This window comes from Necator americanus, chromosome II (assembly GCF_031761385.1).
Source record: "Necator americanus strain Aroian chromosome II, whole genome shotgun sequence".
Taxonomy (NCBI): Eukaryota; Metazoa; Nematoda; class Chromadorea; order Rhabditida; family Ancylostomatidae; genus Necator; species Necator americanus.
The window spans coordinates 17817983-17843945 of NC_087372.1; the positions used below are offsets into that span (position 1 = coordinate 17817983).

General features: G+C 43.9%; 5 protein-coding genes across 7 annotated transcripts; 3 read left to right on the top strand and 2 right to left on the bottom strand.

Moving 5' to 3' along the window:
• Positions 1-632: 632 nt before the first annotated feature.
• On the top strand, positions 633-1649 carry RB195_018256 (uncharacterized protein; the record flags this gene model as incomplete). The annotated part of the gene is made up of 1 exon (XM_064185604.1): positions 633-1649. One exon carries the CDS (start codon positions 633-635, stop codon positions 1647-1649), a length of 1017 nt encoding a protein of 338 aa, XP_064041485.1.
• Positions 1650-2530: 881 nt separating this feature from the next.
• On the bottom strand, positions 2531-10339 carry RB195_018257 (uncharacterized protein; the record flags this gene model as incomplete). Of its 2 annotated transcripts, XM_064185605.1 has the most annotated exons (4): positions 2531-2775; positions 4912-5023; positions 9859-9937; positions 10158-10339. In XM_064185605.1, 4 exons carry the CDS (start codon positions 10337-10339, stop codon positions 2531-2533), a joined length of 618 nt encoding a protein of 205 aa, XP_064041486.1. The 2 variants fall into 2 exon arrangements, with proteins under 2 accessions (XP_064041486.1, XP_064041487.1); XM_064185606.1 differs by lacking the exon at positions 10158-10339 and having other exon boundaries at positions 9859-9897.
• Positions 10340-11596: 1257 nt separating this feature from the next.
• Positions 11597-12295, top strand: RB195_018258 (uncharacterized protein; the record flags this gene model as incomplete). Its single annotated transcript, XM_064185607.1, has 1 exon — positions 11597-12295. The coding sequence occupies one exon, from the start codon at positions 11597-11599 to the stop codon at positions 12293-12295; it is 699 nt and encodes a 232-aa protein (XP_064041488.1).
• Positions 12296-12997: 702 nt separating this feature from the next.
• On the bottom strand, positions 12998-16593 carry RB195_018259 (uncharacterized protein; the record flags this gene model as incomplete). 2 transcript variants are annotated; one of them, XM_064185609.1, is made up of 9 exons in its annotated part: positions 12998-13011; positions 13081-13222; positions 14200-14318; positions 15358-15460; positions 15522-15577; positions 15676-15769; positions 16132-16201; positions 16265-16361; positions 16458-16590. In XM_064185609.1, the coding sequence occupies 9 exons, from the start codon at positions 16588-16590 to the stop codon at positions 12998-13000; spliced, it is 828 nt and encodes a 275-aa protein (XP_064041489.1). The 2 variants fall into 2 exon arrangements, with proteins under 2 accessions (XP_064041489.1, XP_064041490.1); XM_064185608.1 differs by lacking the exons at positions 12998-13011; positions 13081-13222 and having other exon boundaries at positions 14149-14318; positions 16458-16593.
• A 6539-nt stretch (positions 16594-23132) lies between these two features.
• On the top strand, positions 23133-23501 carry RB195_018260 (uncharacterized protein; the record flags this gene model as incomplete). Its single annotated transcript, XM_064185610.1, has 1 exon — positions 23133-23501. The coding sequence occupies one exon, from the start codon at positions 23133-23135 to the stop codon at positions 23499-23501; it is 369 nt and encodes a 122-aa protein (XP_064041491.1).
• Between the last annotated feature and the right edge of the window lie 2462 nt (positions 23502-25963).

The window sequence follows — 25963 nt, forward strand, 5'->3', positions numbered from 1 at the left end:
GTCGGTTCGTCGAGGGTTCGAAACCGCCCTTGTGCAAACCAAGCCTTTCATCCTTCCGGGTTCGATGAATTGGTACCAGACCTGTCTGGGAGGATAGAAACACTGACTTGACACATTGGCTGGCCCCCGCAAGTCATTGTATGGGCCAACACGCGTTCGCAAACCTCAACGGTTGCGAATTGCAGTAAAACGCGTTGACGCATCCCAAGTGGATTGGGACGCCAGTGACTTTATCGTTTTTATCCTTTTTATAGTAAGAACGAATTTTCGAAGTGGTTTACAACCAAGATAATTTCTGGAAGAACAGTTGTACAAATATTTTTTGTCTCGTCCATTAGACAAAGTGAAGTGACAAACACACTACGCATCCTTCCTAAAAGTTAGTATATTGTGCAGCAATTTGGTCGTAGCTTCTTTGATTCTGTTTATGCCCGCTCTTAACGATTCGCTAACATGTTTTGAACGCACAAAATTAGATTTATATCACCTTATAATTCTTAAATAATGATAGATAATGTTGCGCATACAATGATAAATAATATATATTTACTTGTAGTAGTTCGAATGTTCTTTTATCTTGAAACCTCGGCATATTCTGTCTGTGTTTTGCTATAGTGTGCCTATTCTGCTTCATGAGCAGAATCGAAGAACCAGTGCTTTCGCGTAGACCAATAATGTATTGCAGATATATTGAGGACTGTTGCATCATAACATCAACACTGTCCGAAATGGACGAGTGTTTCCGAATAATCAACCAACAATCGCAATATATAAGACTCACACGAGAAACCCCAAAAGAAGGATGGCTTCCGTACCTCAACACACAAATAAGTACTTCAAACGGCATTATTAGAGTAAAATGGTATCGCAAAGAAAGTTGCAAGAACATCATATTGCACGCCAAATCTGCAGATCCGACTGCAGTAAAACGCGCAGTGATTCGTAATATGTTCAAAACCGCTGGTGAAGTATGCACTGACAACCAAGAACGACACGAATCACGAAGACTAGCCTTGAAAATCGCATGTGCTAATGGCCATACAGTACGTCCGCATTACCGAAGAACCCGCACTGTAAATAGCAATGTTCCGCGCGAAAACAAAATTTCTCTTTGTCTTCCTTTTATCTCTGACAGTGTCAGTGCCGCTGTTCAGCGCAGCATTGTCCAAGCACAATTACAAGATGACGTGATCTTGGTGAATATCCCAAATGCAAGCATCAAAAGCCAACTTGTTAGAAACAGACTATATGATAGATACTGTATCTGTGAAAGGTGTGTCATTTGTCCTTACGGAAAAACAGGCGACTGCGCAAAAATGGGGGTAATATATGAGATTGAGTGCTTGATATGCAATGCAACTTACATTGGGGAGACCGGTAGGAATCTTGGAGTGAGGATTAATGAATGCATGGCTGGAAAACGACGAAAAAGTTTGATAACACCACTAGGAAGGCACAGACATGAGGCCCACAACGGAAACGATTACGATGTGAAATGCGTTATACTGGCTCACGAGACAGAAATATCGGCAAGGAAGACGTTGGAGGCGTTTTTTATTCTTAAAAGAAACCCTTCAGTGAATAATAGGAATGAATGCTTGTCGATAACGAATGAGTTCTTGCCATTTGTACCGCTCCGTGACCTATAACCGCCTGATATTCTGTGTGTAGATCAAATAATCTATGTCGTCGCTGGTGATCTACACGCAGTAATATCTACACGCAGTAATTCTTCTTTTATTATTATTATATTTTATACCTTGATGAACATATCTTTTACGATGATATGTTTGTGAAACAAAGCATAACTTAAAGGCATTACCCCACGATTCTGAGATGGTACGGATTTCAGGTGGAGTATTCGTATACGGGATAGAAGATTATGGAGAGAAGGGTGATTCCGTCCATTTCTTCCTAATTGCCGTAGAAAACGTCCCGGAAGATACGGCTTCGAGCGTTCCGGCGCACTATTTTCCACAAGGAGTTCGATTGCAGCGCGCCAGCCCTGTTCACGCGCTCATCCTCCGGGCAATTGGGAAGAAATGGGCGGAGTCATCCCCTCTCCATAATCTACTATCCCGTATAAGAATACTCCACCTGAAATCCGTACCACCTCAGAATTCGTGGGCCTTTAAAGCCATATATAGTGTGAAGCATTGTTTCATAACCACAGTTTGTTGCGAGTACACTTTTCGTAGAAGTAATTTTTGATGGAGTGGATTTTCAGGAGCGTTATTACAGTTATTGAGCTTCGTAGATAGTGGCGACATGTAGTTATGTATTACGCGGAACGGGACAACGTTTACACGGCATATAAAAAACATCAAATGTACATTGTATTGATGTTTTCTTTTGGAACTTCCCTTTAGAGCACCGGCCAAACTCTTTCGAAGTTGCAGTAAATTTTCATCCAGAAAATAGCACTCACAAACAAATGTAATAATTGGCAGATATCAGAGATGAGATGACAGTGGATTTTGGAGAAAATGAGCACATCTTTTGGAACAGTTCGGAAGTAATGCGGGACAAGCTAGCAGGAAAGGCGTGTAGGGGCAGGTGTGAGGATTTGCTGTGGTTGATAGAAATGATTTCCATGCGGTGGTCTATCCATGTGAACCAGGTAATAATGCTGGTAGTACGGAGTTTTTGGAGCTGCTGGTGTTTCTTGATCACTTTCCGGTTGAACGGAGACCATGCTGGTGACAGGAGTTGTACTGTAGACAACGGCGTGCGGTGGCACAGCAGGATAAGCAGGAGCCATAACCACAACCTGCTCTGAAACAACTCACAAGAGATATTCGGTCGCTCAGAGTGTACTGCTCATTGTTCAAGAATGATCTTTTGTTGATCTCCCGCCTCTGATGGTGAAGGGTCGAAAAGGATCATTTGCTAGTTTCCTTGACTAGTCATCTAATTGCAGTCGAAATAAAAAGCGATGTCTGATGAAAAGATAATCGTTCAAACGGTGTCTATCATGCGGTTGCTTCGAATCTTCAGCTCCGAAAACACTACATAACATAGCCTGACTCTGCAAATGCAGCAAGGATTTCAAATATTGAACTCGACCTGGACTCATTCTTTTTTACTGCCCACCCCATGTTTTACAATATTTGGTATCTCACTATGTCAATACATTCCTCACATGCTATCGTTTCTGCTGTCTATTTTCAACTTCTTTCCTCCAAAAGTATCCAACATCAGGATAAAAACATGTGCTTGTGTAACGGCCGCAATTTGGCCGTGTGTGTGAGCGTTACGAAAATTATGGCCCACCTCCACTTAAAACCACCGTGCTTCGAAATTGACGATGTTGATATCTCTTCACGAAAACAAAGGGACAGGGGTATATAATCGCGAGACGAGTGTGAGCATGCTGGATTTCCGTTAAGAAAAAGGCAGTAGAAAACTGCCTTCCTCTACGAATTTTCCTACGAATCCGTTCGATACTCCTGTGCGGATTTCCCACCTTATAATTCTGCCTTTGTACCGGTTCCCTCAGCAGCCTATTTTCTGCTCCTTAAATAGGCTTCTGGGGAAACCCCATTGATTATAGTCCGCTCGCTCGCATGAACGCGTAAAAGGGTGGCGCGTTGTGAAGTGTCTCGTAGGGAAATTTGTACAAGAAGACCGTTTTCTGCGCCATTTTTTTCAGGGAAATCAGGACAAATTTAGCGTGGTCGCTCATGATCGTGATCTACACTCCTGATCCTACATTTTCGGGAGATGACTTCTACGTCGTCAATTTCGTGCTATGCTCCCTTTAAGACCATGATGATGAGATTGATCTTGCCGCCGCAGGAACTATTGAGGAATTGAGACTTGTAATAATCACAGTAAATTTCGCTAGTCTCCATAAACTTCGACATGATTATGTATTCGTATTTTCTTTTCAGTTAGGTCTCTATCAAGATGATTTAATCATAATTTATTTTGAATTAACTTTCGGGCAAACTCATCTTCTTTGCAATCTGGAAAAAAAATTGAATCGATTTATACGTCTCATAAGCGTTTCATTTGCTGCTCAAAAGAGGTTCTAAGTTCACCTCAGAAGTTGTTAACTTACGGCAAAAATATTCTAAAACGCAACTTGGATATTGCAGAAAGAAATCTTAGCAACTTTTGAGCTAAACCCAGCAAACCTAAGGTCCATATTCTTCACCACTCTTCACCTATACTACAGCTTTTCCATTCCTTTGGACCGCGAGAATTTTCAGGAAAAAAGATGGTTGTACAAATTATATTCTTTTCCATATCATTTACTTGATTTCTCGTTGTGAGTGAATATGTCGCCGTCTGCAGGCTGGTAGAGTCTGTCTTCATCTCCAGAATGCGAAACGAAATTATACGAATTCACGAAGTTGTATAATCCGAGGGTGAGTCACAATAACAAGGCGACTTCAAAGTTGAGATTACGGTATTGACCAGAAAAAATCAGGGGACGTTGTACAACACCCTTAAGATTTTGGATCCATGCGTCTTAATTAAATAAGTAGGAACTCTTCTCTTATTTGAGGTTGTCGCTGGACTAACGTCAACAAGTCTAGTTTCTCTGATGACGATGGCGTCGTTCCTACTGGATCCGAGGTACACATTCTGTAGACTTTTCCTCTTGACTATGTGACTCCACAAATGGACTTAGGGTCTTTCTTGTGGAATAAACAAGGTTCATGATCGTGCAAATCATACTGGATTCCATTTTTTTTTTATTCTGAAGATGCGAACTCCCTGAAAGTATAAGTGTATGGGAGCTTTTCAATACCGAATTTAACCTGGAATGGACTGCCTGTATTAACATTTGTGTACGCCAAACTCAAAAGAATAAACAAATGGAAAATTTTAGTACGCCACACAGAACAGGTGTGTAGTAGCTCTAAAATACCGATTACTGAGACGTTCACGTAAAAAATTCACCTTTTGGTAGATTTCGCTGCAAAAAATGCAGCCTTATCAATATACAACAATAAACGCTCATTATTATGATCATAATGATTGCAGTGATGATGAATATAATAGCAAACACATCCTGAAAAAAAAACACTGTTAATATGTCTCTCAGATTTGTTTCAATTACGTGAGGTCTCTTCCGTATAAATGCATGTAGGAATGCTGGACAAGGAAGGGGGGAGGGGGAGGGGAGAGGCTTATCAAAGAACGAGAATTTTCCAGTAAAACTCTTTTTTTAAATATCGGCCGTGACTGCGAATGAATAATATAGGGAAGGTTAGAATATCATGATATATAATAACGGGCTTATTCTGTCAGGTGTGTGTGTTTATATATATACCAGTCTGAATGTCCGGCTAAAGCCGGACTTCAGACTTTCGGTGGTTTTAGCTTCACTCCCTTTCACTGATCAATGAAAGTTAATAGTAGTGGTGATTTCTGTAAAATTAGATTTGTGTTTTTTTTTAACAACGCTTTCTCTTCTCTTCTTTTTTATATTATAAATTAAGGCGAAAGATTACAGGACTTTTCCTTCTAAACACGTCAATTCTACATTTGGAGAATATTCGACCATCAGCTTCAAACACTCTTTCATGCCAGAATAATATAGATACAAATTTGAAAGCATTACTCGAAAGTATGGGTATTCCTCCTGATTTCCCCAAATAGTTATCACAGAGTGATGTTCTAACATTAAGTGACGTGAAAGACATCATCCTAGTGATAAAGATAACGTTCCACGTCAGACCACATAAACATCTTGCTACTATTTAAGCACCCGTTTGCATGCGTGTTTCCACTTTCTGAGAGCGGCATGCTACCAACTTGAGGCGAACGAAAAAGGAAATGAACACACGGAGGAGTCATATACGGTGTAAAGCAAAGCGCCCGTGGTCACACGGCTTTGAAACGGCTGCAACCATCTATCTTTTGCGTCATGCACACGAAGTTATTGCGCACTATTTCGACGCCGGTGGACCTGTCGCACCTCCTTCCATAGGTGTCTGGCGCCGGTGGACCCGTCGCACCCCCTTCTATAGGTATTTGGCGCCGGTGGACCCGTCGCACCCCCTTCTATAGGTGTCTGGCGCCGGTGGACCCGTCGCACCCCCTTCTATAGGTGTCTGGTGCCGGTGGACCCGTCGCACCCCCTTCTATAGGTATTTGGCGCCGGTGGACCCGTCGCACCCCCTTCTATAGGTATTTGGCGCCGGTGGACCCGTCGCACCCCCTTCTATAGGTATTTGGCGCCGGCGCGCCAATGCGACACCGCGGGACCCGTCGCAACCCTTTTTATAGCTATCTGACCCCAGCGCACCAATCCGACACCAGGTGGACCCGTCGCACCCCCTTCTAAGGCTATCTGGCGCCGATGGACCCGTCGCACCCCCTTCTATAGGTATCCGACGCCGTGGACCCGTCGCACCGCCTTCTAACGCTATCTGGCGCCGGTGGACCCGTCGCACCCCCTTCTATAGGTATCCGACGCCGGTGGACCCCTTCACACCTCATTTTATAGCTTCCTAGCTTCAAGGCATTAACTCGACGCCGGTGGACCCGTCGCACCCCTCATTTTGAATTTCGTGACTGACACACACACACACACACACACACACAGACACACGTGACAGAATAAGCCCGTTATTATATAGTAGATATATATATATATATATATATATATATATATATATACCAGTCTGAACGTCCGGCTGAAGCCGGACTTCAGACTTTCAGTGGTGTTTGCTTCGTCGCCTTCACTGATCAACGAAAATCAATATTAGTGCCGTTTGCTATGAAATTGGACTTGTGTATCTCAAACTTTCTTCCTTTTTTATATTATAACTAAAAGCGAAAGATTTCATGGTCTACTTTCTAAACGCGTCAATTCTACATTGGGAGAACATTCGGACTTCAGCTTTAAACACTCCTTACCAATATATTACGAACAAAATTTAAAGGAACACTCGAAAATATGGGTTTTCCTCCTGTTTTCTATAAACAGTTATCAAAGAGTGATGTTGTGGCATAAAATGACGTGAAAACATCATCCTACTGATAAAGATGACGTTCCACGTCAGATCACATAAATATCTTGCTACTATTTAAGCAGCCGTTTGCATGCGGGGTTCCACTTTCTGAGAACGGCATGCTACCAACTTGAGGCGAACGAGGAAGGAAATAGACAGGCGGAGGAGTCGTAAAGGTGAAGAGCAACGTGCCCTGTGGTCACGGCTATAAAACGGCTGCAACCATTTATCTTTTACGTCATGCACACTGAGTTATTGCGCACCAATGACCGGGTCCACCGACGCCGGTGGATCCGTCGCACCCCATATTATGGATATCTGGCGCCGGCGCACCAATCTGACGCCGGTGGACCCGTCGCACCACCTTCCATAGGTATCTGGCGCCGGTGGAACCGTTGCACCATCTTCCATAGGTATCTGGTGCCGATGGACCCGTCGCACCCCATATTATGGCTATTTGGCGCCGGTGGACCCGTCGCACCCCCTGCTATAGGGGTCTGGCCCCGGTGGACCCGTCGCACCCCCTTCCATAGGTATCTGGTGCCGGTAGACCCGTCACACCCCCTTCCATAGGTATCTGGTGCCGATGGACCCGTCGCACCCCATATTATGGCTATTTGGCGCCGGTGGACCCGTCGCACCCCCTGCTATAGGGGTCTGGCGCCGGTGGACCCGTCGCACCCCCTGCTATAGGGGTCTGGCGCCGGTGGACCCGTCGCACCCCCTTCCATAGGTATCTGGTGCCGATGGACCCGTCGCACCCCATATTATGGCTATTTGGCGCCGGTGGACCCGTCGCACCCCCTGCTATAGGGGTCTGGCGCCGGTGGACCCGTCGCACCACCTTCCATAGGTATCTGGCGCCGGTGGAACCGTTGCACCATCTTCCATAGGTATCTGGTGCCGATGGACCCGTCGCACCCCATATTATGGCTATTTGGCGCCGGTGGACCCGTCGCACCCCCTGCTATAGGGGTCTGGCGCCGGTGGACCCGTCGCACCCCCTTCCATAGGTATCTGGTGCCGGTAGACCCGTCACACCCCCTTCCATAGGTATCTGGTGCCGATGGACCCGTCGCACCCCATATTATGGCTATTTGGCGCCGGTGGACCCGTCGCACCCCTGCGGTGGCCGTCGCACCCCGCTATAGGGGTCTGGCGCCGGTGGACCCGTCGCACCCCCTGCTATAGGGGTCTGGCGCCGATGGACCCGTCGCACCCCATATTATGGCTATTTGGCGCCGGTGGACCCGTCGCACCCCCTGCTATAGGGGTCTGGCGCCGGTGGACCCGTCGCACCCCCTGCTATAGGGGTCTGGCGCCGGTGGACCCGTCGCACCCCATATTATGGCTATTTGGCGCCGGTGGACCCGTCGCACCCCCTGCTATAGGGGTCTGGCGCCGGTGGACCCGTCGCACCCCCTGCTATAGGGGTCTGGCGCCGGTGGACCCGTCGCACCCCCTGCTATAGGGGTCTGGCGCCGGTGGACCCGTCGCACCCCCTTCCATAGGTATCTGGTGCCGGTAGACCCGTCGCACCCCCTTCCATAGGTATCTGGTGCCGGTAGACCCGTCACACCCCCTTCCATAGGTATCTGGTGCCGATGGACCCGTCGCACCCCACTATGCGCCGGTGGACCCGTCGCACCCCCTGCTATAGGGGTCTGGCGCCGGTGGACCCGTCGCACCCCCTGCTATAGGGGTCTGGCGCCGGTGGACCCGTCGCACCCCCTTCCATAGGTATCTGGTGCCGGTAGACCCGTCACACCCCCTTCCATAGGTATCTGGTGCCGATGGACCCGTCGCACCCCATATTATGGCTATCTGGCGCCGGGTGGACCCGTCGCACCTCTTTTTTCGAATTTCGTGACACACAGACAAACACACACAGACAAACACACACACACACGCACACACACACGCACATATATATATATATATACACAAACAAACACGTGTGTGTGTGTGTGTGTGTGTGTGTGTGTGTGTGTGTGTGTGTGTGTGTGTGTGTGTGTGTGTGTGTGTGTGTGTGTGTGTGTGTGTGTGTGTGTGTGTGTGTGTGTGTGTGTGAGTCACGAAATTGGAAAAGGTGGGTGCGACGGGTCCATTGGCATCGAAATGGTGCGCAAAACTTCGTGTGCATGTCGCTAAAAATAAATTGGATTTTTCGTAGCCGCGGTCACTGAGCGCGTTGCTTTTCACATTTATGACTCCTTCGCGTGTCTATTTCCTTCTCCTTTCGCCTCAAGTTAGTACCATGCCTTCCTCAGAAAGTGAAAACATGCATGCAAACGGCTGCTTTAATGGTAGCGAACAGTTTACATGATCTGACGTAGAACGTTATCTTTATCAGTAGGATAAAGTCTTTCACGGTATTTTGTGCTAAAACACCGTTCATTGATAACTCTTGGAGGGAAACAGGAGGAAAGCCCATATTTCGAGTAATACTTTCAAATTGTGTCTACATTATATTGGTATCGACGGAGTGTTCGGAGCTGAAGTTTGAATATTATCCAAATGTAGAATTGACGCGATTAGAAAGAAAACTATGATATCTTTTGTCTTTACTTGAAATAAAAAAAGAGATGAAGAGAGATTGTTAAAGATACACAAGTCTAATTTCACAGAAAAGGGCACTAATATTGATTTTCGTTGATCAATGAGGGCTAGCGAAGCGAACGCCACAGAAAGTCTGAAGTCCGGCTTTAGCCGGACGTTCAGACTGGTTGGGTAATAAGGAAGCTCTAAATATGTATAGTAAAGATATTAGGAAGAGCCCTCTTACCCTGAAGATTCTTACAGCAACAATTGTAACAGAACTGGTGTTTTTATTTTTACAAGACTTTTTAAAGATGAGATTGTTTGGTCTTTCAAAAGAGAAACCTACTAATTCGCCGTAGTAGCCTCCAGGAATGTATGTGAGCATAACAACTGATCGCTGTTTCAACAAGTAGGAAATGAGATGTCTAGAAAAATGCGTGCATTCCTATATAGGATATAGATAGGTAGCACTGTTTTCTTATCCCTAAGATATGAGTTAAATACACACCAGCTATTCTGTATCTTGTAACTTATGATGTAGGTTTGTGTACACGTCTGTAAGACGAGGGAGGTTTCCCACGAGAACTTGCTAGACAGCACATCGAGGTAGGTGGATGGATTTCCTCACTTCTTTCCCCAACGTACTGAATGTTTTCTAGGCCATGGAAGGCGTTTGCTATGATCCTATAATCGGCGATGTCTTGAGATGTGGAGCAAATACGCTCTACTGTGTAGTCGTGTCCAAACGAAATGAAACTCGGTGCAGTTGCGTAAGAGGCTGCGCTCGAAGCGGCGCCTTGGAACGATTGGAATCGAGATGGGACCATCGCGAGGTGCAAGTTAATTGTACTAGCAAACGCCCGCTTGTTCCTAACCACTACGCTCCACCTATCCGGGCGCAGCCGCTTGCGGAACTACATAATTTCGTTTTAACTCTACTATATTTGGAACATCACTCATTACTGCCGTTCTTCTCTCTCAAATTCTCCGCCTTTCCGCAAACACCGCAAAATCCGATGCAATCTGATAGTCTTTCGCTACGGTGAGGTTATCGGCGGTTCAGCAGTATCTGTAGAATTAATGACTTATGAATTCCTTAGCAACTTGTCGATAGTCAATTTAGCAACAGCCAAGATTGTTAACAAACTTTATTACGCCTAACGTTTCGGCGTCGTCGCTCTCGTCAGAGCCTAGAAAGTCAGATCATTTCTGATATATCTTCTCAAATGCCTCATCCAGAACAAGTCATCATTTCCTAAGATGCTACATCCAAAATCGAAACCAAAAGAGTCCAAAACGTTGTGTTTACTTAGGTGGCCGCGTTACCGTGATATTAGCGGACCTCCGCGTGATAAAATCGCTCCGCTAACACTAATTAGGATGCGACTCGCATGTGACCCCGTAGATCAAAACCCGCAAAGGTCTTGATACAGAGCCAGCTCGTTGGTCACGACTATGCATTCTTCCTTTCTATTCATTTCTGAACTTTTAGCGTTAATCCAAAACGCCTCCAATGTTCTGCAAGCTACAATTTCGGGTTCGTACGGTAGGATCGTGGCAGCTATGCAGAAAGGAGCATTTCCATGACATTTTCTGCGATGGGTTCCGAGAGGGATTGCTGCGTTTGAATGTTTCATCCCATCTAGGTGTTCTTTAATACGAACACAAAGAGGCCGCCCTTTTTCGCCAAAATATTCTCCGCTGCATGTTTTGCAGGAAATCAAATAGACTACACCAGAGAACATGCAGTCGCCTGCCTTACCAAATGAACATATTACGCAGTTTTGACTCATACAAATGCGATCGTACATTCTGTTTCGCACTAACTGCTTCTTGAGATGTGTGGGAGGTATTTCCACATTTCTCACTTGGTCATCGAGACCACACCTAACCAGACTGGCCCTTATCGCTTTACTCAGGTCGTCGGTTATGAAACGTAAGCAGAAATTGATCTTTTTGGAGTCATCCACCTTGGCAAGGGTGAGCTGAAAGACAGTGTACTAATATGTTTTTACTGCTAGGTTTTCGAAGCCATCGTGTCTTCCACTCACCCTTGGAAAACAAAGAAATCAGTCATTCGGAACATGTTCAGGACAGCCACAAGAGTGAAATCTGATGTCCAGGAGCGGATCGATGCAGTTAACCTAGCGCAGCGGATCGCAACCTCTAATGGTTACATTGCTGATTGGCCACTTCTTATTGCGCAGCGAGATTTATGCCATGATGATTCCAAAAAGATCAATTTCTGCTTACGTTTCATAACCGACGACCTGAGTAAAGCGATAAGGGCCAGTCTGGTTAGGTGTGGTCTCGATGACCAAGTGAGAAATGTGGAAATACCTCCCACACATCTCAAGAAGCAGTTAGTGCGAAACAGAATGTACGATCGCATTTGTATGAGTCAAAACTGCGTAATATGTTCATTTGGTAAGGCAGGCGACTGCATGTTCTCTGGTGTAGTCTATTTGATTTCCTGCAAAACATGCAGCGGAGAATATTTTGGCGAAAAAGGGCGGCCTCTTTGTGTTCGTATTAAAGAACACCTAGATGGGATGAAACATTCAAACGCAGCAATCCCTCTCGGAACCCATCGCAGAAAATGTCATGGAAATGCTCCTTTCTGCATAGCTGCCACGATCCTACCGTACGAACCCGAAATTGTAGCTTGCAGAACATTGGAGGCGTTTTGGATTAACGCTAAAAGTTCAGAAATGAATAGAAAGGAAGAATGCATAGTCGTGACCAACGAGCTGGCTCTGTATCAAGACCTTTGCGGGTTTTGATCTACGGGGTCACATGCGAGTCGCATCCTAATTAGTGTTAGCGGAGCGATTTTATCACGCGGAGGTCCGCTAATATCACGGTAACGCGGCCACCTAAGTAAACACAACGTTTTGGACTCTTTTGGTTTCGATTTTGGATGTAGCATCTTAGGAAATGATGACTTGTTCTGGATGAGGCATTTGAGAAGATATATCACAAATGATCTGACTTTACAGGCTCTGACGAAGTCGACGGCGCCGAAACGTTAGCCGTAATAAAGTTTGTTAACAATCTTGGCTGTTGCTAAATTGACTATCGACAAGTTGCAATCTATGGCAAGATTCAATGAAAGTCGAACATTCGCACTTCTCAATTCCTTAGCTTTTCGCATTGCCGAAATGTGTACGACTACCCACATCTTTCACTGTTGTTAGCTGCAATTTACTTCAGCGATCCAGCTAATGAAATAGTCCCAATTATTGGAAATTTTAAGCGCGAACCGCTTGAGCTCCACGACTTCTCTGTCTTGCTCTACAAATAAATAAGTAAGTATCCACAGTAAAAGTCCAGTAACCACATAGAGCGCATGGCATTGCAATGCTATTTATGTGGGAGAAGGCGGAAGGACAAAACAATACAGTACTTCTTAATCATTTAGATGGAATTCCTTATTTCTTTCCCACACCACATCAGATATACACATTCGCGTTTCCTTCCACCCTCTACCAACGAATTTCTGAAAGATTGTAACTAAACTGTAGTTTTGCAATTAGAAAACTTGCTGAGATTCCGATTTTTGTCCGACCTTTAGACATGACTCCAAATGATGTCGAACGACTCAACTCGCACTTGAAGTAACCAGTTTCGTCCAGTTTCGAGAATCTTGTAGGGGAAGATTTTCCTCTTCTGAATTCTTGTTTTTGCTTACCAGGCCTCTTTCGACTGTTCTAAAATCTGGATGGGATAGAGATGGGAAATTCGCTTAAACCCATATCCGCTTCCATCTAATTTTAAAAAAGTGCTCAGAAAAAGTAATCCAGTCGCATCGTCGAGCAAGCCTCTTCTTGCCCTTTAAGCCCAACAAGAGAGCATTGCAAAAACTACAAGTTGCAGCTTGTTCTTGTCCTTCCTTATTTTGCAGAAAAAAAAAACTCGATCAAGCAAGTATGAGGTTTGAAAGCTCAGTGTAAATTAGTCAGGACGTTCGAATTGTAACTACTTTCCGAATGTAGTACGCGATACAAAAACAACAAGCGTTCTAGGACTTGAACCATTTATGATTCGATAGTAACAATTCGATATAACCAGTACGGCTCCAACACGGGTAACTAACAAATGTAATCCCTACTGACGTACCCATAAATTAATCAGAATAGAAGATGCAAAAATGAAAATGAAAATAAAGATAGTGCTACGAAATCAAGTTAGGCTATGATCACAGAAGTATTGAAGCAGCAATAGGAAACAGAATAACTATAAGATGAATATAATGCTAGTTAAATAAATGAAAGAAAAGCAAGGATCCCGTTATTGAAAGACTCACTACGCTAAAACTCTCATTACAATCACTTTAATTAGTAAAAATAATCACCTATTGCAACAGACTTGAATTCTGATACATTTAAAATAATCCTGAGATCAATCTGTATAGTGTAAAAAATACAAATCTTAGGACATACTTCGCATTAAAATTTAACAAGCGATGCAAAATGAGGCAAGACTAAAACACAGCAAGTACAGCTAATATGATCAAATAATATCAGCTGATAAATTCATAAGAGAAAGGATTGTAAAGGCTGAGGTTACCCGAAATCACGATAACTCGAATAGCGAAGTAACTTCACAGAGGGCCAAGGTTAGCTTAATGTAGCAGTTACATAAAAGCACAACATCTATTTCTCTTGTTGGTATCTGAGTTGGCCACCGAAGAGGCACTTGAAGATAGTTGAATAATATTAGAACGGGAAGAAGTAGATGAGAGATCATCAGCACATGGAACGGAGAGCAGATCATGACAAAGGTCCTCCAACATAAGCGAAAACGCTGAAAAAGTGGAAACAAAATGTGTGGTCAAGTTGCTGAAAAAAGATGTTAAAGCGGGGAGGGGGACAAACTATAGCATAAATGTGTCTTTAAAAAATGCGTTTTGAAAAAAAGTCTTGCCTTTGAAAATTAAAACAAAGCACAACTTGACAACTTGAGGAATATCCTAGAAATTTGCTTAAAAAATCCCAAAAACTAGAAAAGCGGTTGCATATGCAAACAAAAAAGTCTATCATTAAAACGTCGAATGTAGAGTTATAGAAAAAATACTACGCTTTGCCCTAAATTCCACTTTTATCACACAAAAAAAAGAAAACAGAATCAGAAGAACGCGAATATGTCAGTAGAATCAGAAATTACTGACATATTCGCGTGTTACCATATACACGTGGTACGTAGTTTAATCAATCACCCCACGAATCTGAGATAATGCGGGTTTTAGGTGTGTTATGCCTATACGGGGCTGTAGATTATGGGGAAGAGGGTGATTCCGTCCATTTCTTCCTAATGGCAGTAAAAAAAGACCCGGAAAATACGACCTCGTATAGGCTTCAGGTGGCACAACCCACCTGAAGCCCGTACCACCCCAGATTCGTGGGGTGATGCCTCTAATCAGCATCACCTAAACACGGAAGAGTTTAGAGTTCAGTATATTTGAGAACAAATATACTGTGATGGATTTCGGAGAGATGAAAAAAGGATAATTTGATGAAAAGTTAATAGTGATGCAAACTTCAAATGATTGATCCTTGCATAGTTCTAGTAGGTAACTAGACGTCTCACCGTACCCCACTATGCGAGAGAAAAATTAAAACCGGAAGGATGTTTGGACTAGTAGTAAACGGCAACGTGCATCAGCGATCGAACGACACGAAAGATAGTGAATAATGAAAAACAACCGGTCCACATCCGTAAACCGTGTATCAAACACACACGAATATACGCAGATGTTTATATAGGGCAAAAACAGAAGTCAAAAGGGAATAAATCTGATTGCATTAAACAAAGTAAAGAAAATGAATAACACAATCGAACCTACTTATAGGCTTTTCGGCCGAAATCTCATAAAAGCGCGCATCAAGTGCTAGTGCTTTGGCCTGACCTTCAGCTGTTGAGACTCGCCGTTTGTCGTGTAGATCACACTGTTTTTGAAAACACATGTTAATTTTAGAAATAAGAAGAAAACTGAAAGGTTTGACCCACCTTGTTTCCAATCAAAACCACCACCGGGTCTGATATTCCACAGCATTTGCGTAACTCTAGAATAGAAGGAAATGAAATGGGCAAATCAAACCAAACCAAATCAAATAAAACAAATCCGAGGAAGAATCAATCAGTGCGCAAATCATGAAAATACCTTCATTCCATTTGTCTACATCTTCAAATGACTGTCTATTCGTTATGTCGTACATTATGATTGCAGCTGCGGAGTTGCGCATATACATGGGGACCTGAAAAAAAACAGTTGTAGCCCTATATCCACAAACTATAGAAACCGATCAATCGGGCCCTAAGGCCTAAGCATTAGTCTTAGAGAATCTATGACATGTAAACTCAAGTTACTAAGAGAAAAAAGTGAGTTAGAGCTTAGAAAAAGTGAGTAAATAAGGGCGCCACTGAATGCCCCCCCCCCCCCCCCCCCCCGACATTTTTCCCTTTCTAATCCTGCAGCGAAGTGTTTCTCTGGACATCTCCTCTAACTCAGCTCTGAATACATTCGCATTCTATTTTTTATACTTTCCTTTCCAGAATCACGTATCTCAAAAACCTTATCGGTGGAAATACTTTTCCTTTACATAACAAGTCTACTAACCATGCAACGAAACCGTTCCTGACCAGCAGTGTCCCATATTTGGAGACTAACGTTCTCATAGCTGCTCTCCCTAAAAATAAGAGTAATAAACAAATCAGGTAAAAGAAGGGAAAGAACTTAACGTCGTACTAACACTTCACATTCCACGAAGGATGCACCGATAGTTGATGTGAATGGAGCTGATCGGTTACCGAAGCGATGGCGATAGATCACCGATGTCTTACCAACACCTAAACCATGGTTAAAATATAATGACAGATTTGAACACACGTTAAGCGAATAGCACAGACTGCTGCCTGGGACAACAAGAATATTTAGCCACAAACCTGAGGAGCCGACAACTACTACTTTGGCACGAGTCTTAGGAATAGAAACCGAGATGTCTACATCAGCTTCATGGTCGCGAATAGCCGACTGCACTTTTTGGTAGGCATAAAGAGACTTCGAGCAGACCTCCATCATGAGCCTTTGTCGACGCACTGAAACGGAAGTAAGACTAACTAACTTACAGAGAAATTCAAGTATCCCGCGGGAAAAGAAGAACAACAGCACAACTTGAGCTAGAAGTGTCAATGAAAAACAACAGAGATAAGAATACAAAAACGTGCTGTCTCAGAAGTCTCAGATGTTGCCAATGATGAAAACACGATTCCATCAGAGGTCTATGGGGTATGGAACGAAACACCAACACCGATAGTCCAACGAACTGTTTTTTTTTTCTCTGGTATTTCCTATGCTTCCTATTTGACATATGAAAACCAGCATGAAAATAATTCAAGCAGTTCCGTCCTGAACAACAGCATCCCTCGGAAGCAGCATGTAAAGAGGCCCAGTGGATGTCCTCGTAAGCTGTTAGAATTTCGCAATTTCGAAAGTGACGCGCAGAACTTCCCGAACCAAATCAGATTCTTTCGTATTTGAGACTTTGCTGGCGTTCAACAACTTTTGCCCCCACTACTTAGATAGCTTAATCTATCGCTACACACTACAGTGCTTCTTAATATCATTAGAAACATGAAAGGCTACATGTGCATTCCTCGCTCTCGCTAACATTTCTCTACACTTATCACTTCCATTTCCATCAAACTCAACCGAAGAGGAATCTATCGCAGACAGCTTGGCATCGCTTCCATTCTCAAGAGTGGTGACCAACTACCAATGATACATGCAGTAGATAAGACTATCACAAATGAAAACATGGAGAGGCCAGACAAACGCTTACGAATGGCGGCGGAGATCAACAGTAGCATCGATCGATGAGCACATTCTCGAAAAACCCAGAAAACCCCCAGATAGACGTTGACGCAAGCAAAGCCGATGACGAAATACTGCGACCCCTGCGATGTGGAGTGCACTGGCCACCAAAAGATAAGATTTATAACGTTAGTATCGTTGCCGTTAGGTCAAATGGTTAAGAATACAACATTACGGAGACTGACCGGGCAGTGAAGTGCATTCCCATAGTTAAGTTTCGCTGTCGCAGAAACAACAAGAGACCACACTGAGGTCAAAACCTCCAAAGAAACATAGTATAATCCTGTGTAATGGAAAATCAATAATCATTTAAAACAGAACTAAAAGACTGCCTACGTAGGATGCTCCCTTGAAGCCAATTAACAACAACGGAGAGTAAGCAAAGAAATTCCGCCTAAAGTGCTTGAAGTCAACAATGTCCTTATCTGTGCGTGTATTTCCATTTCTCCGCTGCCAAGTCACTTTCTTCGTCACTGTGGAGCCTATGTTACTGAAGAAGGAAATTACATGTGTAGAAAGAATGCATCAAAATTTCTTGAATTTCCAAACCCAGAACATGTTTGGAAGTGATAAAAACAGATCTGGACGAAATCTGGGGAAACTCATATCCCGACCAGCTGTTCTTCGCGAATCTTTCCGTCGCGGGACACATTAGGTGGGCAATGATGGAAGTTAGTGAGCAGGTACACAGTGCACTTGAATCCAACAGATTTGCCAAGACATCTCATGGCACGTATAAAAATTGCTTAGTGCTATGGAAAAGTAGCAAAATTCCTACCAAATCCAGCGCGTAACACTGATCGACGGTAAACGGTGGGAAGTGAACATAAACCGGACAGCGTATGCGGCAAAGGAATACTGTAGACTACAGTGGTTCGCTAGGCCTGCACGTATCATATGTGGTGGCGTGGGAGGGTATCCCTGGCGTCTCGGGGGAGGCCGAACGTGCGATTTCGTTGACAGCGAACGTACGCCGTAAACAAATGCAGGCGAAGATTAATTGTGAATACCGTACACTGGACTGAATAGGCTACACTATTCTCATTGAGGGGCCGTGGTCCATCGATCGCAGATTGCATACGGCACGAAGGGATGCGAGGTGAACGAACGGTAGCCACTGGCTTGATGTGATTCAAAGGTCTGCTTGGGAACCTGGCACTGTTCGAGTTCTTTGTTCCTTAAGAAGGATGTGAAGCTTCGTCTTGGAGCCGTTTCAGGTTCCAAGCGGTACGCAGTGCCACCTAAACCATCTCAGGGTCGCTCAGTGACATCAATAATCCAGCCAAATCGAGAAGTGTGAGTCTGGAGCCTCCGGAACTTGAAGTGATGTGAGGAGTCGCTCGAAATATTGAAATCCGTTGACACCAACGAGATATTTTAGGGGGTAAAGTGTAGTTGGGGTGTGGGGGCATTCAACCGTGGCTCTTACTTCTAGAAGGAAATACTGCAATTAATTGTTAATAATAGTATTTAATAATAAATAAAAAGTCGGGACCCTGAAACGTAAGCATTAGTCTTAGAGGATCTGTGACGTGAAAGCTAAAATTATTATGAGAGAAAAAGAAATTGAGCTTCCAGAAGTAAGGGGTTAAGTTCCCCTTACTACATTTTACCCATTTTTTAGTACAACTGGTCCTAACCAACTCTGACTGGATCATATTTCACGAAGAAGTCGTGAACACCACGAATCTCCTTCACCGCGATTTGACTTCTTACTACGGCGGCCAACTAATTACTTTCAAGTTCCGGCAAAATCCATTAAAATGTTTCTTCCTTTTTGTAGTACCGATTTGACTTGTTGGTCAACCATTCTTAGTCGATAGGTTACCTTCTTAATTATCTCCGTTTTACTGTGTTCTGTTCATATCGAGAACTACGATAGCAATCAGTCCTCCGCTCCTCCTTTTGCAAGGAGAGGCCACGTAGCAGTCACGGTTCTCCGACTGTTTGATTTGTTACGGTGATAATGTAGTCCCATTTACGGATTAAGAATAATTGCTATGCGATTTCGATGCAAAGCGCAATCCGGATGATGAGAGCAAAAACTGAGAAAGGTGAACGCTCGAAGTGTTCTTCCATGTAGCAGCTAAATCTAGACGGCAAGGATTGTTTTCCATGAGCAATCTGATTGGGCAGAAGAGCATGGATTTATTAAACCTGTAAGTCATCAGCTGCGCAAGATTAATTGCATGCGAGCGTGAACACGTAAGCAAGATAAGGGATTTTTGTAAAATTCTCAAATGGAGAGGAGAGGACGTGACAGTGCGGTAGAGGTGAACGGGAAAAGTGTAGAGCGGAGCGTGAAGCGCATCGGTGTACAGAATATTCGAGCGTGTTCATTTACGTTTCGGAGGGAATGAGCTTGTCCTACCGACTGGTTCATTTCGAGCTGAATTCAAAAAATTTAAATCATTGCTATTATCTTCGCGAAGAGAAGCCTTTTTGGGTTAGGTAGATAGGACAAATAAAAACCCAACGTGAGAGCAGGGTGACACAGCAACACATCCCTATTTATTGGGGCATCTAATAAATGATGTGTTGTTTTATGCTATTTTTAATTTTCAAAGTTAAGACAAAACGACAAAACAGACAAAACGTTGAAATCTAGAGCACATGTTCACTCTTTTTCTACAATCTTTTTCCACTCTTCCGTTTCAATATCCCTCTCAAACTCTAATTTCCAATTAGAAAGAGCTCGCTGATTGATGGGATGATCCGACAGTACTTGACAGATTTCTCATCCATCGCCTCTAATGCTCTCGACACTCTTGTTCAAACAATAGACAACCAACAACCTTCCCGGATGGACATTTATTTACACATATGATAAACGTTGCATTATTTGGTTGTGCATGAGCAAAGGTACACATCGGCATACCTTAGATAACATAGTACGAGCCAACGGAAAATTTCATTGAGGACGCTTGAGGAGAACTTGCCTACACTTTTTTCCTGCATTTCTAGCAACTTCAGAACAGGATATCGTGGAAATACCGTTTTATAACGAAGATGTTCGATTTTTTGAACATTTTTGCTCCTAATCGTTCAAAATTGTTTCCTTTCCTTGGTTGTGTCCTCATCAAATGGCACAATCATCGGAATTTAACTTGTCAAAACTTCATTTGGAAATTGCACGTGAGTGAGCGAAAATATTTCAGATCATTTCAAGAAAAAGGGGTTTGGCATTTCAAGAAGTAAATGTGAGGAACTCTCTCCACTCTTTGCTAGAAACTTTATGTGCCGACGAAAGCAAAACTAAAATGAGACTCCACTTCTGAGATCGCAACTTCTTCCCTGCAGTCGTCGTAGGTTCTCTCTTCTAAAATATCAGTTGATATACAGCCCACAGATCGGAGCAGCATCTGCTTTGGGAGCGCCCGATCAGTCGGGAGATTACTGCCACTATAGGCGATGCCTCACTGAGTAATATTGCCCTTACTACTCATTGAACAATACGTTAAAAACACATCCTACGTACTTCACAATACATCTCACTTTAGCCCTAAGGACCGGTTCAAAACAGCGGCAAAAATTGAGGAGAAGCAGCGGTGGAAACCTTCTTATCCCTCTGAATTCAATGTAATACAGAGCACGTTGTTAGAAGCGCCGACCCGTCATTAACGCCAACAGAGAGCGATCAGGAGAAAGTGTACGGCACCGCGGGAGGAGCAGACGCACATAGGGTCAACGGGAACGCGACTGTTCTCTGGAAATGTCCAGCATGCTTAAGCTGCAAGACCGATGGGAGCCAAGCGCATATGTTACTGGCCACCTTCATTTCAGGATTTAAAGCGAAGCTCCAGCATAGTGTATTTCAATGAGAGGTTATTTCCACCAAATAATCGAAGGGATTCCATGACTGTGGGAGATGACCGTGACACCATCTTTATTGGCCTCGCAGCTATGCATACCACATTCCTTCGTATTAGTTATTGACTCAAATTTCCTGTGGAGTGGGCCCTGATGCCAAAAGATTGGTTCACTTCGGTTTTCCGAATTGGATTTTCACAGATCAATGCCTGCAACAATAACGAATCACCTCACAAATGGTGGATGTGTCATGGAAAAGTAGGATCAAGTGTGTCTTTATGAAAAGTGAGTTCAGATTGGCAAGAGACGAGTCGACGTTGTTATCTCCCAGGGTGCGCACAAGCAGCCAAGCATATGTTGAAGTCACTACAACAATCGCAACAACGTTGCTTGCGAAACAGCAGAAAAAAAGAGTGTTGACATGGGTAAACATTTGTTTCCTTCAACTTATATATTTCACTTTAGTTCAGAAAACTTCGATAGAAAGTTCTTTTTTCTCAACAAGGCAAAGAACCATGCTACTTGACGTGCACGGCTCGCCAAAAGTATGTATTTCGATGAAAGCTACCTTTGTTTTTTCTAAAGTTTTCATTTCATTTTAAAAAAGCTTGCATAAATGCATCACCAGAAATATTTGTCTGCTATCTTCTTGCGGCTGCGCTAACGTTTTTTTTTAAAGCAATTTCTGCGACGAAGGAATTCCAAGAACCAATTCTGTGCATCCAGCCTTCTGGTTGATCTGTAGTCATTGAGCTGTATCTTGCAAAGTGTGATACATCGGTCGTTATATTTTTATAGCAACAGGCAATCCCTCTTTCAGCTTCATCATTACATATCTGCTCCGGTAATAGCAAAATTGAGCTTGCTTTGAAGGAGCACTTGAAACGTAGTTATTTGATTTGTGTTTTTTTCATCGTAGTTTTTATTACTTAAAGGCATCACTCCACGAATCTGAGGAGGTATGGATTTCAGGTGGAGTATTCGTATACGGGATGGGAGACTACGGAGAGGGGGTGATTCTGTCCATTTCTTCCTAACTGCTGTAAAAAACGACCCGGAAGATGCGGCGCCGAACAGGGCTGGCGACCTCCAGTCGAACTCCCTGTAGAAAAAAAAAAAGAAGTATCTTCTGGCCGTTTTTTACGGCAATTAGAAAAAAATGGACGGAATCACCCCCTTCTCCATAGTCTCCCATCCCGCATACGAATACTCCACCTGAAATCTGCACCACCTCAGATTCGTGGGGTGATGCCTTTAAACATTTAAAAAATTGTCGATTATTTGTTACGTATCATAATGCTGAGGAATGAGTCGTAAGCGTGTTTTTAAGTGAAAAATGCGAACAAAGATGGAAAAAAGTGTTTCCAAAGTGTATACCAAAAGTAAAGTGAAGTATACATCAACTTGATGGAGAATTTCTCACTCCTATAGGACAGTCCTCCACGGATCTTCCTCACTAGAGGGATCAGTAAAAGGACTTTCTTGTTCTGTGTGCAAGGACTGACTCATAATATCCTTGTATCTCTCACGTCGGTCTATCCAAAACCCCCCAATACAGTGACTAGAAGCTGCAAAGGAGAGGATTTGAAGTTGCCTCCAACAAATAAGCTCCACTTGTCCACTCCGGGAGAACGTAATGCTTTCTAAAACTAATGAGACTCGAGGCAGGCAATCTGTTCACGGGTTTTAAAATTATATGCAAGACACAGTTGTAAAAAGTATCTCTTGATTCCGGAGAAAAGCCTAGTACGGTGTACGGTAGCGCCAGAAAGGACGTGGTGGCGGGAGTCATCTAGGCTGCCGAAAGAAAAAGGACTAGGATGACGATCTGTTCTTTTAGCGCACGTACATACACCTGCATCGGAAGCAGTCACTGAAGATTTTGTGCTGTAAGCAGGGAAGATTAAGCACGGTGTCATCGGATTGATTAAGATGAGATGAACCCCTTATATGAAACTGAGGAAGAACTGTTCTTAGGAACATGCGACAGTAGAGCTGTTGGTGGAGCTGGCGTCCTCGTCAACTCGAGTATGGCAAAGAACATCGACTCTTTCGAACAACATACAACCGTAATCGGACCTCTGCGGAGGAGCAGATGTGGTTCAACGCCAGCTTGGACTATCTTCTTCGTTTATGCTCCAACATCAAGCTACGTAGAGAAAGAAGTCGAAGCTTTCTATGCGGACTTGGAGAAGTTCTACAGAGAACAGCATACCTTCTACAAGGTCATTGTTTGCGATTGCAACACCAAAATTGTCCCCAGAAGGACACCTGAGGAACTTCACATTGGAACCTACGGCCTATAATGAAATGAACAGGGGGAGAAGTTTCGAGTTTATCATGACTACTGAGACCACCCATGACAACTCACAGTTTAAGAAGCACTCCTCTCTACGTTGGACACGGGAGGGTAACGTATTGAAATTAACCACATTATTACCAGTAAAAACTCCTGCTTGACGGATGTCACTGTTGTTCTTCTATACGGGGTCGGACCATCGCCTCCTCCTCCGAGGATTTTCTTTCACTCGGAGTGAGGAGAAAACGAATAGATGAGGAATACAATCGGTTCGTTAAACACCTTAACGGCTGCACGAGGAAAGCTGTGAGTTAAAAAAGCCAACAGAAGTCTATCTACAGAAACTCCCGAAACTTTTGAGCCAATGCGCCAGCATGGAGGAGCATGAGCCGCAGGCAACCAGGAACTCACGCTAGACTTCGCAAGGCTTTGCAGAGAGACGATAAAAAGCTTCCAAGAGAGAAGACTTGAAGTGGTTGCCGAAAGGCGAAGCCGGAAAGAGCATTCGATATATCCGTCAAGAATTCGCCAATCTAAAGACGAGAATGAGTGCTTTCCAGAACCCAAATGGAACAACCATTGCATCGAGAACGGATAAGGATAAAGGACTAAGTGCCTGTCGTTAGTCAATCCGCTTCGGAAGCGCCGCAGGGTTTGCATCAATTCAGAATCGTTTGAAGTTTACGAACGTGTAACTGACCTATACAGTGACTTGCGGAGGGCTAGCTGATGTGTCAATTTAGTGTTTTTATCCTTGGTGAGCACTAGGGCGGATAATAACCTCCGGTCGATCATGTAGTCTCACCGACTGCGCCACACCCGCCCTATCGAGAAGGAAAATGGAGAAAATCGTCCACGACTTCTTCTTCGATCTCTTTGACAGCCATGTCCACTTGTCTCGTCACCATCTGAAGAAAGACGGTCATGTCACTCCAGAGCTTCCAGCCTGAAGCACGACATGCAATCACGTCGGTTAGAAATCGTACGCCACTCGGTCCCGATAGGATAAGAACTGAATATCTAAGGAATCTTTCGGCAGTTCTTATCAACACTCTAACGAAGCTCTTTACATGCTACCTATGGTAATGAAGCATAGTGCAAGCTTCTTAAAGAAAATGAATAGTGAGACAGTAATGACCGCCCGAAACACCGTCGACAGCCTCGCACGGAGAATTGGGCCAGCCAATATAAGTTGCGAAGAGATGAAAGTGTCAAAATTAGCTTCGACTGCAAAGGTGAATTTTGATGGAAAATGTTTGCGATTTAAACTTTTTGACGACAGTGTGACCTACAGTTGGTCCGTATGCACTCAAGCGGGTGGAACAACACCTAATCACGCATGAAAAAGAAACGCTACTAAAAACTAGGAGAGGATTGATACTAAAGCATTGTCACTGGGTCGAATTCATTTCGCAAATGACCGTAAATGAAAGATCAAAAACAACGCTCTGGTTAAACATAATGCTAATGGCTAATGTGTTAGCGACATCTGTTGCGGTGCAAGAGTAGTTGCGAAGGTTACTCAACGCTCCTCTAGATGAACCGTACTTTTCAGCGTATAGGGTCCTCAGAGCACAGCACAAAATGACAAGCCAATTCGGACACCAAAAGCTAAGTACTAGCCTTCGAGGTCCATGACGTGTAGGTTTAAGCTACTAAGAGTTGAAACAGTAGTTCCGGCTCTATCTTCGTTTTTTCTTTTAGTACCCTCAGCCTACATATCCTGGATTCTCGAAGACTAATGCATAGGGTCCCGATTCACTCAACTATTCACCTCCAGTGACCTGGAAATTGTTGAACTATTCTCAAATGCTTTTCAAATGGGAAAGTCATTTGTCACTTAAAGGCTGTGTATCACGTGGAACCCACAGCAAAAGCGAAGAGTTCGGATAGCAGATCGTGGAACTCAACATGGTCCCGCTCATCTTTTGCTAGTCGTTGTAAAAAACGCCTGGAAGACGCCATTTTCACGACGATTTCACGACGCGCCACCCTTGTGCATCCATAAATCATCCGCATCCACGAGAGAACGGTCGAAGATCAGTGATTTCTTCTCACCAGCCTATTCAAGTGAGACAAATAAATAGGCTAGTGAGGGGACTGGAACGTGCACACAGAAGCGCTTTCTAACGTACCTCATAGGAGAAAAGGTGGGTCCCCCTCTTTTTTTTACGACGATTATGAGAGGAGGAGCGGAACCACGCTGGATTCCGCAATCCACTAGCTAAAGTCCATATTTTCGCTGTGGGTTCAAACATCAAAATCGTGGTACACTGGCTTTAAGAACAGTTTTTGTGTTCTACGGACGTTTTGCACTCACAAGTAGAATTCAATTGGAGCGGGGTCCCCTCTCCCCAAACTATGTTATCTTTGCACCCAGAAAACGAAAGACAACCTGATTGCAAGGAAAAGGAAAACGATTTGAAAAAGAAGAAATTTATCAGAGTCCTGGGCAGAGTATGTGTAACT